Raw genomic sequence first — 13,153 nt, 5'->3', positions numbered from 1 at the left:
ACTTCGCCGTTGGCAAACAGTTACGAAAGCTTCAGGTGTTGCAGCCGGCAGCATGTAGTACAAGACGTCCTTGCTGTTGTTGTTGTAGGTTACATTGATGTTAGTGTAAGACTAGCAGCTTTAGTTGAAATTATAGAGTCATTATAGCAACCTGCTTCGTTAGTCTACGTGGGAAAAAAAGACGAAACCCTCAGGAGTTCTTCTGCATGGATTTATGCAGTATTATAAACTGTTAACGGTAGCTGAGGCCTAGCAGTTAGCTAATGTGACATTTCACCAAAGTGTGCTGGAAAACTTCTCAGATGACACAGCCTCTTCACTGGTAAGGGTTCTCACAATTACCCACATTCCTATTAGATATGTGTAGCGAAGCTCGGCTATTTTGAGCAACTGTAGCTTCTAGCGTTACATTACAATCCCATGTCAAAATTCAACTCAGTGCCAAGTGTCATAACAACTCACCCAGTCTATTCAAGCGCTCATGCACCCTGATCCAGAATCTTCTAGTCAAGGCTGTATTGTTAACATAGTTTCAGAGGATTCAGGGTGAATGCATGTAGGTTTACAAAGCTATGATGATAACTAAATCTGTCACGGTGTTGTATACTCTCCCTCTTTGCCTTTCTGTGTCTGCAGGTAAGTGTCCACTGGAAAAACAAACCTCATCATCACAATGACAGCTCAGGAAGGAGAGGGATGGGGAGGCATTAGTATCCTTTAGAAAGCACGTCATTTTGCATTAGTTTAACAAATTGTATGCAAAGTAGGGCTGAAACAATTAGTGGAGCAAGTGATGAGTGATTTTACAGAGCATTAATCAACAACAAATTAATTGTTGAAGTCATTTTTTCAAGCAAAAGGGCCAAACGACCACCAGTTCCAAATTCTCAGATATAATGACATCCTGTTTTTCTCTGTTTTATATCATTTAAATTTACTATCTTTGGCTCTCAGATAGTTAGTCAAGCAATTATGTCGCCACCAAATCACATCTCTTAAAGTAATATTCTCATAATTGTCAACTCAGTCAATGCTCCTTTTGTTTGTGACTTTTCAGTATTCTTGCAGTGATACAGTAAGCCCTTAACTCAGCATGCACCCTGACCTGTCACCTCACCTGCACACGGATGAGTGTAATGAACTAATAACTCGTCTAAGGCAGTGCCACACAGAGGTACGTCGCTCTCTAAAATCTTATATTGCTGTGTGCTTCATACGTACAGTAAACAAAAACAATATAAATCTTGTTTATTATTCTTACCCTCAGCATAATTTCCTGAAGTTCTTTGGCACGTGTAACGATGTGGACCGTGCAATGCGTGAGTGCCTGAAAAAAGAGGTGAGAACTTGACAGTTAGTTTTTGCACTTAGTGAGGCATGAGAAGGCATAACAAGTGCTCCAACCACTGACCTTTGGTATTTTTTTGTTATGTTGTCTTTTGTTTCCTCACCATTCAACAGAGACTGGAGAAGCGGGAGCGCAGCAAGCAGCATGCACTTGAGATGAAAAAGAGGTTGAAAGAAGGGCCCAAGGAGCAGCTCTGAAAGACATTCTACTGTCACTTTGCCTCTGGCAGTGCAAGTTTTAAGTATTCTGATTTTGGGACACTGAAACAAGCCCAGCGCTGTGTAACATGACTCTCTTGCTGTTTTTGGGTCAAGACAGTGGAAGGATTGTAACTTCTGTCACTTTGTAAATTCAGGGGAGCTTTTATTAGCATGTGATGGTGTACATTAACTAGTGCAATACACTGTTATTATACCACTGTTACTTTGAGATTTTGACACACACTTGACTTTTTGTCATCTGCACACGCTCACACCTGCAGTGCTACAAGAATATTTTAGGTCAACAGAAAAACTGCAGCATTTAGTACTTTAGCTTAAAAATTGCTGTCAGGGATCATCATTTATTTCCCCTCGATTAACAGTGCGCTACTGCTCCATCAAAGAGATTAGCTGGTGGCAGAACCCTTTCATCCGACTGTTGTTAGTTGGCAGGACACCTCGGGAATATTCCGGTACCTGGTTTATTCATCAAAACAATGAGAGTCCATTTCAGAGATGCGTATCAGAAAGACCTAAAAGAGGATGACCAGTGGCTGGGTTACTCTCAGTGTGACATTCACCCATGGACATAGTCATAGTTGTTTGAAAGTTTATTTGAATCAGGAATCATATTGATTCGTGACATGTTTAATTCCTTTCAAATAAAGTGTAATTACAAATTCATAATTTGAAGAATCTGTTCATGCTTTGATATGTTATCTCATCATTGTTAAAGCTATGAAAATGAATGTCCATTACATTCAAGCCCTTGCCAAATGAGTTCACACAATGCTGATTAAACTTATTGGTGCCTGGTAAATCTTTGTATTTCACAGCATACAGAGTTTTTAAATCTGGTGGCGGTGGCAACATCCCCGCGCTGGACGGATGAATGCATACTGCATGCTCTATGGGCAGAGCATGCACTTCTTCCGGCCACATAGTAGTATAAAGATAGTACATAAAGTATAAAGATATTAAGGGAATCAAAGCTCAAATGTCCTCTGACTAATGATGCAGAGCTTTCAAGTGCATCTCACTTATCAAAAGGGGCTGGCTCAGGTGTCATTGTGTGACCTTAGGTTGAACTTCAGTGAACTTCAGTACATGACAAGTTGTTAACAAGTTGTCATGTATGAGGGCAAATCATAACCCCTGTCTCTGTTTGAGGACCAAGGTATCTGCAAGCTTTAAAAAGCCTTAAAAAAATATTCAAGTTAATTTCCTAAAAAAGCCTTAGAAGGTATTAAAAAGTCTTTTAAATAATTTTTCTTGCCTGCTGTTGTCAGTAATGTTAGTTCTAAAATGTTTTTGTCCCTGCAGCCTGTCGGGAGATGTTCTACATCTGAAACTCTACAAAAAAGGATTAAACTGCCCCCTGCGTGCACTGCCCACCATCGAAACATTCACACTTTTAGTTAAGTTTAAGTTATTCGGCACCATCAGACCTGTCACTATTGCAAGCTACAACAGCTAGGCAGCTCGTCGTCTCATAATGGACACATGTCAAACCCCAACTTAACTGAGTGAATCATTTTCAATTGATTAATCCATCAATCAATTTTATGTTGCTTATCAGGGTCCAGGTAATTAAATCGCCAGGAATTACAGTTATGTACAGCTGAGAAGTACTGAAAGAAATGTGATACTGATAATAAATCACTTATCTCGCCTGGTGTTCCATCATACTTAAGCTGGCATGATCATGAAACAGGTATTAAATTGCATTCTACATGGTATTAAAAAGGTCGGCTGTCAGGTTCTTAGTCAATGAGCTTGACCCCTCCTGTGTGAATTTTTGGTGTGGCGCTCACATGACCCAATGTTCACATTTAGGTCATGTGACGACACATGAGCCAGCTCTATTTGCTGAGAGAACACTGATGCGGTTTGAGGCTCTGAATCATTAGTAAGAGGACCTTTGAGCTTAGATTATCTTAACTATATATTCTTCCCAAAGGTCAAGAATGGAAATCATGCCAAAGTGTTAATATGCCATATAACTATCAGCATGCAGCTCTTTCTGGATTATTTTGTGTATTTCTCCAAAATTTTAAAGAAGGCTACAACACCAAAATTAGATTGTAGCTTGTCTGTTACATACATGAGAAGGACACTAACTGTGTCTGTTGGGTAAGGTTAAGGTAGCTGACTGGAAGACTAGTTAGTCTTTTGAGAAAAGTAAAACATTTACCACACTGAAAGTACTGTGTCTTTATTTGAAGCAGCTCACTCTATCCATCACAATGTATGGATCAATCTGACAGATAGTAAAATTGTAAGGCACCCCAGGGTGTGCTTTGAGACAATGGGGGGAAGAAAAACATGAATGGTGAAATACACATACTGTACACGGGACAAAACATGATATTGTGGTTATACAAGACGAAAACACACAAACCCGTCGAAATCGCTGTCATTCGTAATAAATAATGGCGCAAATATGACTAGGGGTTTTAATTAGTAGTCTGATTTAGTTCAAAATGTATTATTAAGCACACTTCAAACACATGCTGAGGTGGGAATTTGGAAACAATGCTTAAAAGGGAAACCAAAATTTCTAAACAATTATTTTTTTAAAGCAAAGAAACACATTTTCTATCTCAGGTGACACACTGAAAAGAATTTGTAATATTTTAGAAATAAAAATAAATAAATCAATAAATACATAAAGGTGGATCAATGTGATTAACACTCAGCGGATCTGAGTAATTTGCATTGAGTGACAGTCTACAGTAGCCACTTTACACAGGTCCTTCTCAAACCTCATACCAAACAGACGATAAATTTAGATTAAGAAGTGAATGTAGGGAAAAATCGCAAAATCCTAACAACTTCTAACTATTTACACCTAATGACCCTGCCAAAATACCTGTGAGAACATGGCACTTTTAATGTTTGTGAGCTGAATCACTGTTTGTAGATAATTATATATCTGGCAAGTTTGGAAAAGATCAGATGCATTATGATGCAACTGCAAAGGTGTTATTTTTCATGGGCATAAGTGGAAATGTGCTGTTTTTGTTGAAAATGTTGAAAATGCTTCATCAAACCATAAATTATTCCCTGCAATCAAACTGCAATGGCCACAAATAAAACTGATGGACTGAAAATTGTTAATCAATCATCTGTTCATACTTATTAACCTCAGTAAAACACTATATATATTAAATTATCTGGCATGCCTTGGATAATTTACAACAAAAAACTTAATTTGAGAATGTCTACTGAAAGGGTAAACATTCAAGTGACAATAGTGTTTACAAGTTTTGGTTTTGAAATTATACATACTGCATAACTAAAGAGAGTCGGGGTGCCTCTGGAGCAAAGAAAACCACATGGCACTGCACATCCAAACAGTTATCTCAAATAAATAGAAAAATAAACTGCAACATCTCTAACAATACTTACAATGCTGGTACAAAACCTACCCTGAAATACAAGGTATTCTGACAGGCAGCACATTCATATGTACAGTATATTACATGCAATTAGTTACACAAAACAGCATTGTCTATATTATTTCTATATTCTGTTCTGCATGTGTACAGCTACAAAAATGGACAAACATCTTCTGAGTTTTACAAAACAATTTTCACAGACCTACATTTTTTTTGGTAAAACAAAATAGATCCCTAAATATAATACGCATTAAAATATAAAATTTCTTGAAACCTTGAATCATCACATGCAGATAAGGACAACGTCGACTCCAGATACACAACAGCTGCATTTCCACAATATTGATAAGTGACAATTAGTGCAGTCACAACGTGACTTTACTTAAGGACCAAGCAACAATCATCTCTTTTGTGTGCTCTAAAACAATACACAATTAACAAATGACTGTCAGGAAATATCAACATGATCATATGATTTTTTTTTCTTCACTAAAAACAAATCACACATTTCACAAAATAATGATCTGCGGTGACAGCTGGAAGCAATGTTATGCGTCCAACATCTTGAAAACGACACACCACAGTACTGCATGTAAGGCTACTATATATGTAGTCAAGTCAAGGATGAAATCCATTGCTAATCCTTCCATGTGATATGAGCCACTAATTTATTTAATCATCTAAAGTCAGTTTGTACTCAGTCGAAAATGCCACTTGATTAAAAACGGACACATTTGTATTTTTAGTGCTAGCATTCACATGAGACTTCAATTTCCTCTCGTTTTCTGATTTGCAGGAAATACTGGGTGTATCTCAAATTAACACAAGTCTCCCTTGAATGAAAAATCCTGACCTGTGTATAAATAAAACTCTAAAAATGAAACTCTTGCCATATCTGTTTTGTTGCAGGTTGAAATAACTAAAGAGAAAATGGATGTTGACAGTATGAGGATGACATTTCATGTGTATCATCAGACAGCATTTATCCTGTTTTAATGTGATGGAAGCAAATTGTTGGTGATTATGTACTTAAGTGAGATGATAATGATGATGATAAAGATGTTACTGAAAAACAAGATGTCGGTTCTATTGTAATATGACTTGTGCATTACGAACAATGAATTGTGTGATGCGGTTAAAATGAAAAGTGTCAGTTTTTTGTGATATTTTATGGTAACTCATGAGATTGCATGCTTTGAGCAGACACCGACTCTGATCAGCTGAAATATATGAGCAATTTTCTAACAGTTTTCTTCAGTCCATACGGAGACAATGGAATGTGCATGTTAAGGAGGAAGAAACCATGTCCTCATGCAAACTTTGGTTCACACTTCAGCTCAAAACAACAAGCAACTAAAAGGAAATCCTGAAAAAAGCATCTTATATACAGAAAGCAACTCTTTGACACACTTTAAATAAATATATATTAATATATATTATCATCACTTTATCATGTGCTATCAGACATACATTGATTTGATACATCCTGATGATTAAGTCTCGCATTTGTACAGAAACACTCTGTACCTCCCTAAAGAACCTCCTTCAGTGTTTATTTCAGCAATGCACATTTGGCCCTTTGCTCTTTGACTTCTTAAACAGAGAATAAACATCTGGACGGTTATGGGTCCAATAAAAAAGTTGCTTTACAAAAGATGATCATGAAGGAATTGTTGGTAGAGATGCAAGCCAACTCAACTCCAGGTTGCCCTCTGCTGATGGATGGAAACAAAGGCCCTCAATGCAACTTCTTCTTCAGTTTGAGATCACCGTGGATGGTCACTTCTCATACGCCTTGTTCTGCAGATAACTGAAGAGTGCCTCTAGTCCTTTGGTTGAACACCACAGCTGCTTCAGCATCTGACACTCTTTCTCATTCACTTCCTCCAGAACAGACATGATGATGCTCCTCACCAGGCATTTGGATTCTTCTAAAACCTTTTAAGCACAGACAGAAAGGGGAGAGGGTCATTTGGTTATATTCAAGAAAAGGTTTAACCTCTGACTTGTCTAGCTCACAACGTACCACTGCATTGCAGGATGCCATTTCCTTCACACGTAGCATCACTTCTTGGTTAAATGTGGTTGGCCAGAAGACCTGTGACACCAGACCTCGACTGCACGCTTCTTGTGCTGTGAGTTTTCTCCCACAGAACAACATCTCGTTGGCCTGCCATTTGGGACAGAAAAAGGAACAATTAAGGAGGTTCTTTTTCACTATGTCACCAATATAAAGATCTGAAAGCAAGTGGTTATAAGAGAAATCTGATAAGATTAAGTATGGTTTTGCCAAAAGCCTTGATATTGCTGGGACCCACCAGAGCTACACCCAGGATCTGGGGGAAGGTGTAAGAGGAGCAGCCAGATGGGGTGAGGTGGAGGGCTGCACATGGAGTTTGGAACCAGGCCCTCTCACTGGCCCACACCACATCACACAGGGGCAAGATGGAGGCCCCTAAGCCCAGAGCAGGCCCGTTTATTGCCACCACAATGGGTTTCTTGAAGTGGATGAATGCCAACACGAAGTCCCTAGAAGGGTTACAGAGCTATTAGTACCAACTCTATCAAGTCAAATGGCAAGTGGTAAGAGAGTTCTGTGTATAGTGGAGAGAATTTTCTTCTTACCGTACAGCATCTGCGATGCGGCTGCTCTCTTTTCTGCGGTCAGTGGACAGACGCCCTATCAGGTAGGACGGCTCCAGGCCACTGCAGAAAACAGTCCCCACAGAGCTGAGCAATAATAATTTACTGTCATCAGCAGCTGCATTACCCAGAGCCCGACACACTTCCTTCATGATCTAAAAAAAAAGACAAGGAGATATGTATTATAAACCTCAACCTACCTGACACATGAAGAACCACTGAGAGGCAAAAAGATAAAATATAGATATTCAATTCTTCACAGTAAGGCTTTACATTCACTCAGTATGTCTGATTTTTTGTTATTGCAGACATACAGAAATAATGACAAATGCTGATTTCCCATTCCTGAAATGCTGATAGTTCATGGAGACTGACAAGTGCAACTACAATACAAACGGGTTCAACTAATGTACCTCAGGGCCAAAGCCAGTTAAGTGACATCAGTTGAGGGGCCACAGATTTTCAGTTTCAAAGGAACGACTTCCTTCAAAAAAGTCATCCTTTCAGTCGAGCTGAATTTGACAAATGAAAAGGCAATGCTGCTTTTCAATATAGATTTTGTTCCTATGTAGATAAAGTAACACTCTGAGCAGCAGTAGAGTGCAGGTTAAATGTGTACATGACAACTTGCTGGCTGGCTTGCTTCCTTGATAACCTTCTTGCCAGCAGCAGCTGACTTGACTGTATGATGACAGCTGGTACTCCTATTGGCTGTAGTCTGGGACAAATAAGAGTCTCAAAGAAAAATTGTGGGTGAATACTGTCACAAACTGGCTCAGGAATGTGACAAGAGATTATTAAAAATAAAGCTAACAAAACAAGGTGTTTAGAACAAAGTGCAAAACCAAAAGAAGATGATGCAGGGTTGGCAGGAGGAAGAAAGAGAGTTGATGCTCTTGACATCTGAAACAATACAAAGTTGTTACAAAGTCAAAACAATACAATCTTTCATAGAAAGAGAATTGATTACATATCCTCAATTTAAAATTCAGAATTGTTCCCCATAATCTTAGAATGGCAATCACATATATCTATATCGATGAATGACAAAATACCTACAACCACTGCCAACCATCTCACCAGATATGAATCCCCACCCAGCAACCTTGGATCCTGAGGAGCACTTTTAAGGGGCAGTACACAAACCCATCAAAACATCAAGTAAATAGCCGTGACAAGACTCATTCATAGCTGTATGGCTTTTCCTGCACCTTTGAGATGAATATCCAAATGGTATAAGACAGTACCCACCTCAAAATGATGATTTGTCTTTGCAGAACACAGGAAAGTGAGGGAGACAAAATAGCAAGGAATGTGGTCAGGATGGAATGAGGTTCAACACCTAACTCAAAGTACACAAAAATGTTGGGGTCAGAATGAACACCAAAGATTATCACAAGTGTCCTACAAAGTTGCCTGCAGCTAGACAAAGTAAACAAACCTCCAATGCTTTGCCTTCAAAAAAATCCAGCAACCAAACACAAAACTGGAATTACCAAATAAGCACTAAACCAAAGTAGCATACCCAAAGGTTCCTATAAAACCGAGGCTCACTAGCCAACCAAATTGTCCCAAGACACGTCCAAAAAGAGGACACCATGCTGCAACCAAAGCTCATATAAAACAAAAACCAAAGCATGAGTTATACACTTACTGCCAAAGCTGCTTGACCAAGCTGCTAACTTGTGGACACAGTACAACATTTAAGCCAACAGCTTCCTCACTGCCAGATATTCTAGGTCTTCACCTTCCAAACCAAAACTGTATCATTTGCCTAGCTTTACAAGCTAGCATGCCAGGCTCAAAGCAAGTTAACACAACATATCAATACAAGGGAAACTGATTTATTAACCCATACTAGGAATTTACAAACCCAACAAGCACTCTTATGTACTGGGAACATGTACAATGGTGAAATCAAAATAGCCACAGCAGAGCCCATGATCCTTATCTATCTAATCACAGCAACTGCCTATCGAGTCTCAAACCTAGTCTTCATACACATAGCTGTGGGGGGTACTTATGCACTGATTCCACCGGAACCAGAAGGCAACCAGAAAACTGGCGACCCTCAGAGAACCAGGGAAATGCTCCCAAGACATAGTTTTTATCCACTTTCTCTGTCACATTAAAGGGAAAACAACAAACAAGTTGGTCTCCTGTTGAGATCAACCAGTTCGGCTGGGGGATGCATTGGTCATACCAACTGGTGTGTGGTAATCACCAATTACATGCACCAGTACTTACAACTTCTAAACAAGTGGGTTTGCAAACAAATTGGGGACAAATTCTGCTCCCTTCCAACGTTGCATGGTACTCCTCAAGTCTCAAAAGCACATCTGCTCTCCTGAAAAGCACTTACATTTTAGCATTCACAAGCCACAATGGTCCCAAACCACAAGATTTAGATATCTAGGACGAGCCCCCATTTGTCACACACTGGCTCAGCAATGTGACAAGGAGGGAGTCCATGCAAGAGGATTCTTAAAACAAATAATATTTCTTAAAACTAAAGCTAACAAAACAAGGTGTTTAGAACAAAGTGCAAAACCGAAAGAAGATTATGCAAGGGGGGATGTCGGCAGGAGGAAGGAAGAGAGAGAGTGACTACATGGGATAGCTTTTATAGCTTGGCAGGCCCAGGTGAACCATAGTACACTGAGGACCCTCTATTGTCAGCCAACATCCAGAGGGCAGCCTCAAGATAGCCTCCGAGATCAATACTTATGAATGAAATATAATTTATCCATGTGTAGTATATAATCAAACTGCCAATTAATGGCCAGACATCAGTTGAAGGAGTATGACATCTCAAGTTTCACCCAATTAATGCCAGTTATTATCAGCAGTTCATCACTCAGCATCAACAGACATGTTTTCAGCTTCTGTCTGATATGATCATGCAGGGAGCAGGCCGACATCATCAGACAGCCGACATGATAAGAGATCATTTGGAAACCCCAAACCCACATTACACCACGGTCTGCGGTCAATCTGCACACTCTCTGTTGTTGTATTTTAATCAGATTATCACCCCTGACCCATATTAACCATTCAACCTCAAAGTGAACTTAAATCTCTGTGTCTCAGCAAGCACATAATCTGTCCCCAGTTTAAGCTAAATGTGGTGTGTGCGTGCATGTCTGTGTGTATATCAATACAAGAGGAAGAGATGGGCAGATACTGGGTCTAGTCTGTGAAACAGTGAGGGAGAAGAGAGCAGTCAAAGTGACATTCATGTGCAGTGAGCAGAGGCGAGATCTACACTTGTAGACAAACAAAGGTGGTATCCACTTCAAAGAAACTTGCAACAGCATGCATCCGCTCTCTATAAATGAAAGCACCGCCTCTAGGGGTGAGTGTAAGTCATAAGTGAATTACTACTTGATTTTATTGTAAATCCAACTGGAAGGGCATAATCAATTATATGTTTTAAGTGTTTTTAAAACTGAGAACGTCTGACAGGCTTTTTTCAGCTAGAGGTCTTCTCATTTTCCAGATGCATTTTGACTTATAAGACTATTATTATTATTATTATATTTCTGATATTTTTTCTGTAGGACATTTTTTGATTTCTCTAAGTAGGAATATCTTGTTCTGGGGCTGTGTCCTAAATCACTCCCTTGTTCACTCATTTACAACTCCCTATAAAACAGACAGTTGTTTATTCTGTAGTGAGCAGTATATTGAGATTTTTGCATCATCACTGGTCGGTGTAGTGGTGTTTCCATCCATAAAATGAGATGCAATGCAGAGTGTACATGCAACAGACACTGCTGTTTTAGCTTCATAGAACAGAGCCATCGTTAATGTTATTGGTTACACCTGTGCTTCTCCTACTATCACAAGTCAAAATGCCTGCTGTGAAAAAGACCAATTAGGACCTGTTTTTTCCTCTCTTTAGTTCTTTATTTAAGGCATGTGTGCAGCAATTAAGTCAACATACACACTATTTACATTGTAGAATTGTATAAACCTGACTTGAATTATAAGACAGGACAAATAGATAATATGAGTACAATAAACCACTGATGCCTAATAACAGAGATCAAGATCTAGGCAATTTCCAAATAGATTCCCTAGAAAAGAAAAATCATAAATGTGTCTTTTTTCACTCATGTTATTATTTATATTTTCAGGATTCTTATAGTTAGGGTATTGCTTGATAAAATTATTAGAAATGATAAAATGGTGTTCAAAAACACTTAATTGGCAGTATATTCAGGAGCAGAAAGCCACAGTTTGTTAGGTCAGAAAGGTGACAGAAAGAGCACCAGTTAATAATTTGGGGGACTTTGTTATTTAAAGCAAGCATTGAGTGTTTTGGATGACAAATGTACAGGGATATTTTTAAAGGTTTTCCAGTTAAAGCCATTCAGTAAGCACATCCACAGACTCTCTTGTTCCTTCAGCTTCAAAGAACGAGAGACAGAGAAGGAGCTATCAGAGCGGTTTGATAAGCCCACAGCTTACAGGCTTACTGTCACACATGAAAGTACACACACACGTGCACACACAGTTTAGGCCACTTCAGTGCCTGTGAAGTACAGGGTGCCATGCACATGATGCTGTATCAAAGCCAGAACCGCCCCCTGTGGAAGATCTGAGACGCAGTCTGCAGACTTAGAGGAGGAAAATCTAGTTTCTTTTTGAGCCAGAGGTGGATGATTGTGATACATACCATTATCTGTTGCTAACCTCGCTAATACATTAATGATCGATGATGACACTAAAGATTGAAAATGTTTCATAAGTTAAGAATAAACTACTTCCTATAACTTTACAATCTGGTGATGTCTGATTTGATGATGTGTTTAGAGGAATTGTTCAACATTTTGCTTTCTTTTCAAGACCGTGATGAGAAAATAGATACATTTCTCACATCTGTATGCTACATATGAAGCTACCACCAGCAGCCAGTTACTTCAGCTTAGCATAAACACTGAAAACAGGGAGAAATAGTTATCTTGGCTCTGTCCAAAGGAATGAAATAGTACACTAAAGGGAGAGTGGTATCAATCTTCTCATCTACTTCTTGGCAAGATAGTGAATAAGCATATTTCCCAAAATGTCAAACTATTCCTTTAAGTGTATCAGTACTAATAAATTACAAATATAGCCCTGAATGAAAATATGGACTTTCAGTTTATTTGTGCAGAGTCAATATCAGTTAGTAATGAGTCAATGTAAATCAAAAGCAAGAGTTGTATTAACTGATTTTTTTTATCATTTACAAAATTTAAAAAGTGTTGATGGATATTTCCAAAAAACATTTGTCATTTTGACAATTTAAAAAATAACTGCTGGCCCTGCAACGTGGTACAGTAAATTACAAATAACAACTTTGCAAAATGAAACTGAAAGTTATAAAATGGCACAGCAGTCCATAAAAAGGGTCCAACAACGAGCAAACATTTCAAAGTACAGTTCCAGAAAGCTTTTGCTGAACTGTGCAAGCAAGTTACTGAATACATCCCTAGAAACTATCAATGGACCAGCTTGATGTTGATTCAAGTGTGGAAATGAGCAACCAATCACCGGCTTGATGTTGATTGAAGTGT

General features: G+C 38.8%; 2 protein-coding genes across 4 annotated transcripts in view; one reads left to right on the top strand and one right to left on the bottom strand.

Moving 5' to 3' along the window:
- Positions 1-2,235, top strand: cmc2 (C-x(9)-C motif containing 2). 2 transcript variants are annotated; one of them, XM_042413854.1, is made up of 5 exons: positions 1-322; positions 637-710; positions 1,104-1,174; positions 1,268-1,339; positions 1,462-2,235. In XM_042413854.1, the coding sequence occupies exons 2-5, from the start codon at positions 674-676 to the stop codon at positions 1,543-1,545; spliced, it is 264 nt and encodes an 87-aa protein (XP_042269788.1). In that variant the 5' UTR covers positions 1-322; positions 637-673; the 3' UTR covers positions 1,546-2,235. The 2 variants fall into 2 exon arrangements, with proteins under 2 accessions (XP_042269788.1, XP_042269797.1); XM_042413863.1 differs by lacking the exon at positions 637-710 and having other exon boundaries at positions 2-322; positions 1,058-1,174.
- A 1,512-nt stretch (positions 2,236-3,747) lies between these two features.
- LOC121898607 (chromodomain Y-like protein 2) overlaps positions 3,748-13,153 on the bottom strand; it is a 36,764-nt gene continuing 27,358 nt past the window's right edge. For both annotated transcript variants that reach the window (XM_042413833.1, XM_042413842.1), the window contains exons 4-7: positions 7,575-7,747; positions 7,268-7,478; positions 6,976-7,119; positions 3,748-6,887 (exon numbers count right to left, since the gene is read on the bottom strand). In XM_042413833.1, coding sequence (XP_042269767.1) covers positions 6,729-6,887; positions 6,976-7,119; positions 7,268-7,478; positions 7,575-7,747 — 687 coding nt within the window. In that variant the 3' untranslated portion in view covers positions 3,748-6,728. The remainder of the gene's footprint in view (positions 6,888-6,975; positions 7,120-7,267; positions 7,479-7,574; positions 7,748-13,153) is intronic.

This window comes from Thunnus maccoyii, chromosome 1 (genome assembly GCF_910596095.1).
Source record: "Thunnus maccoyii chromosome 1, fThuMac1.1, whole genome shotgun sequence".
In the NCBI taxonomy this organism is placed as follows: domain Eukaryota; kingdom Metazoa; phylum Chordata; class Actinopteri; order Scombriformes; family Scombridae; genus Thunnus; species Thunnus maccoyii.
Note: the sequence above shows the minus strand (reverse complement) of the source record. Positions and strands in the feature narration are given on the sequence as shown.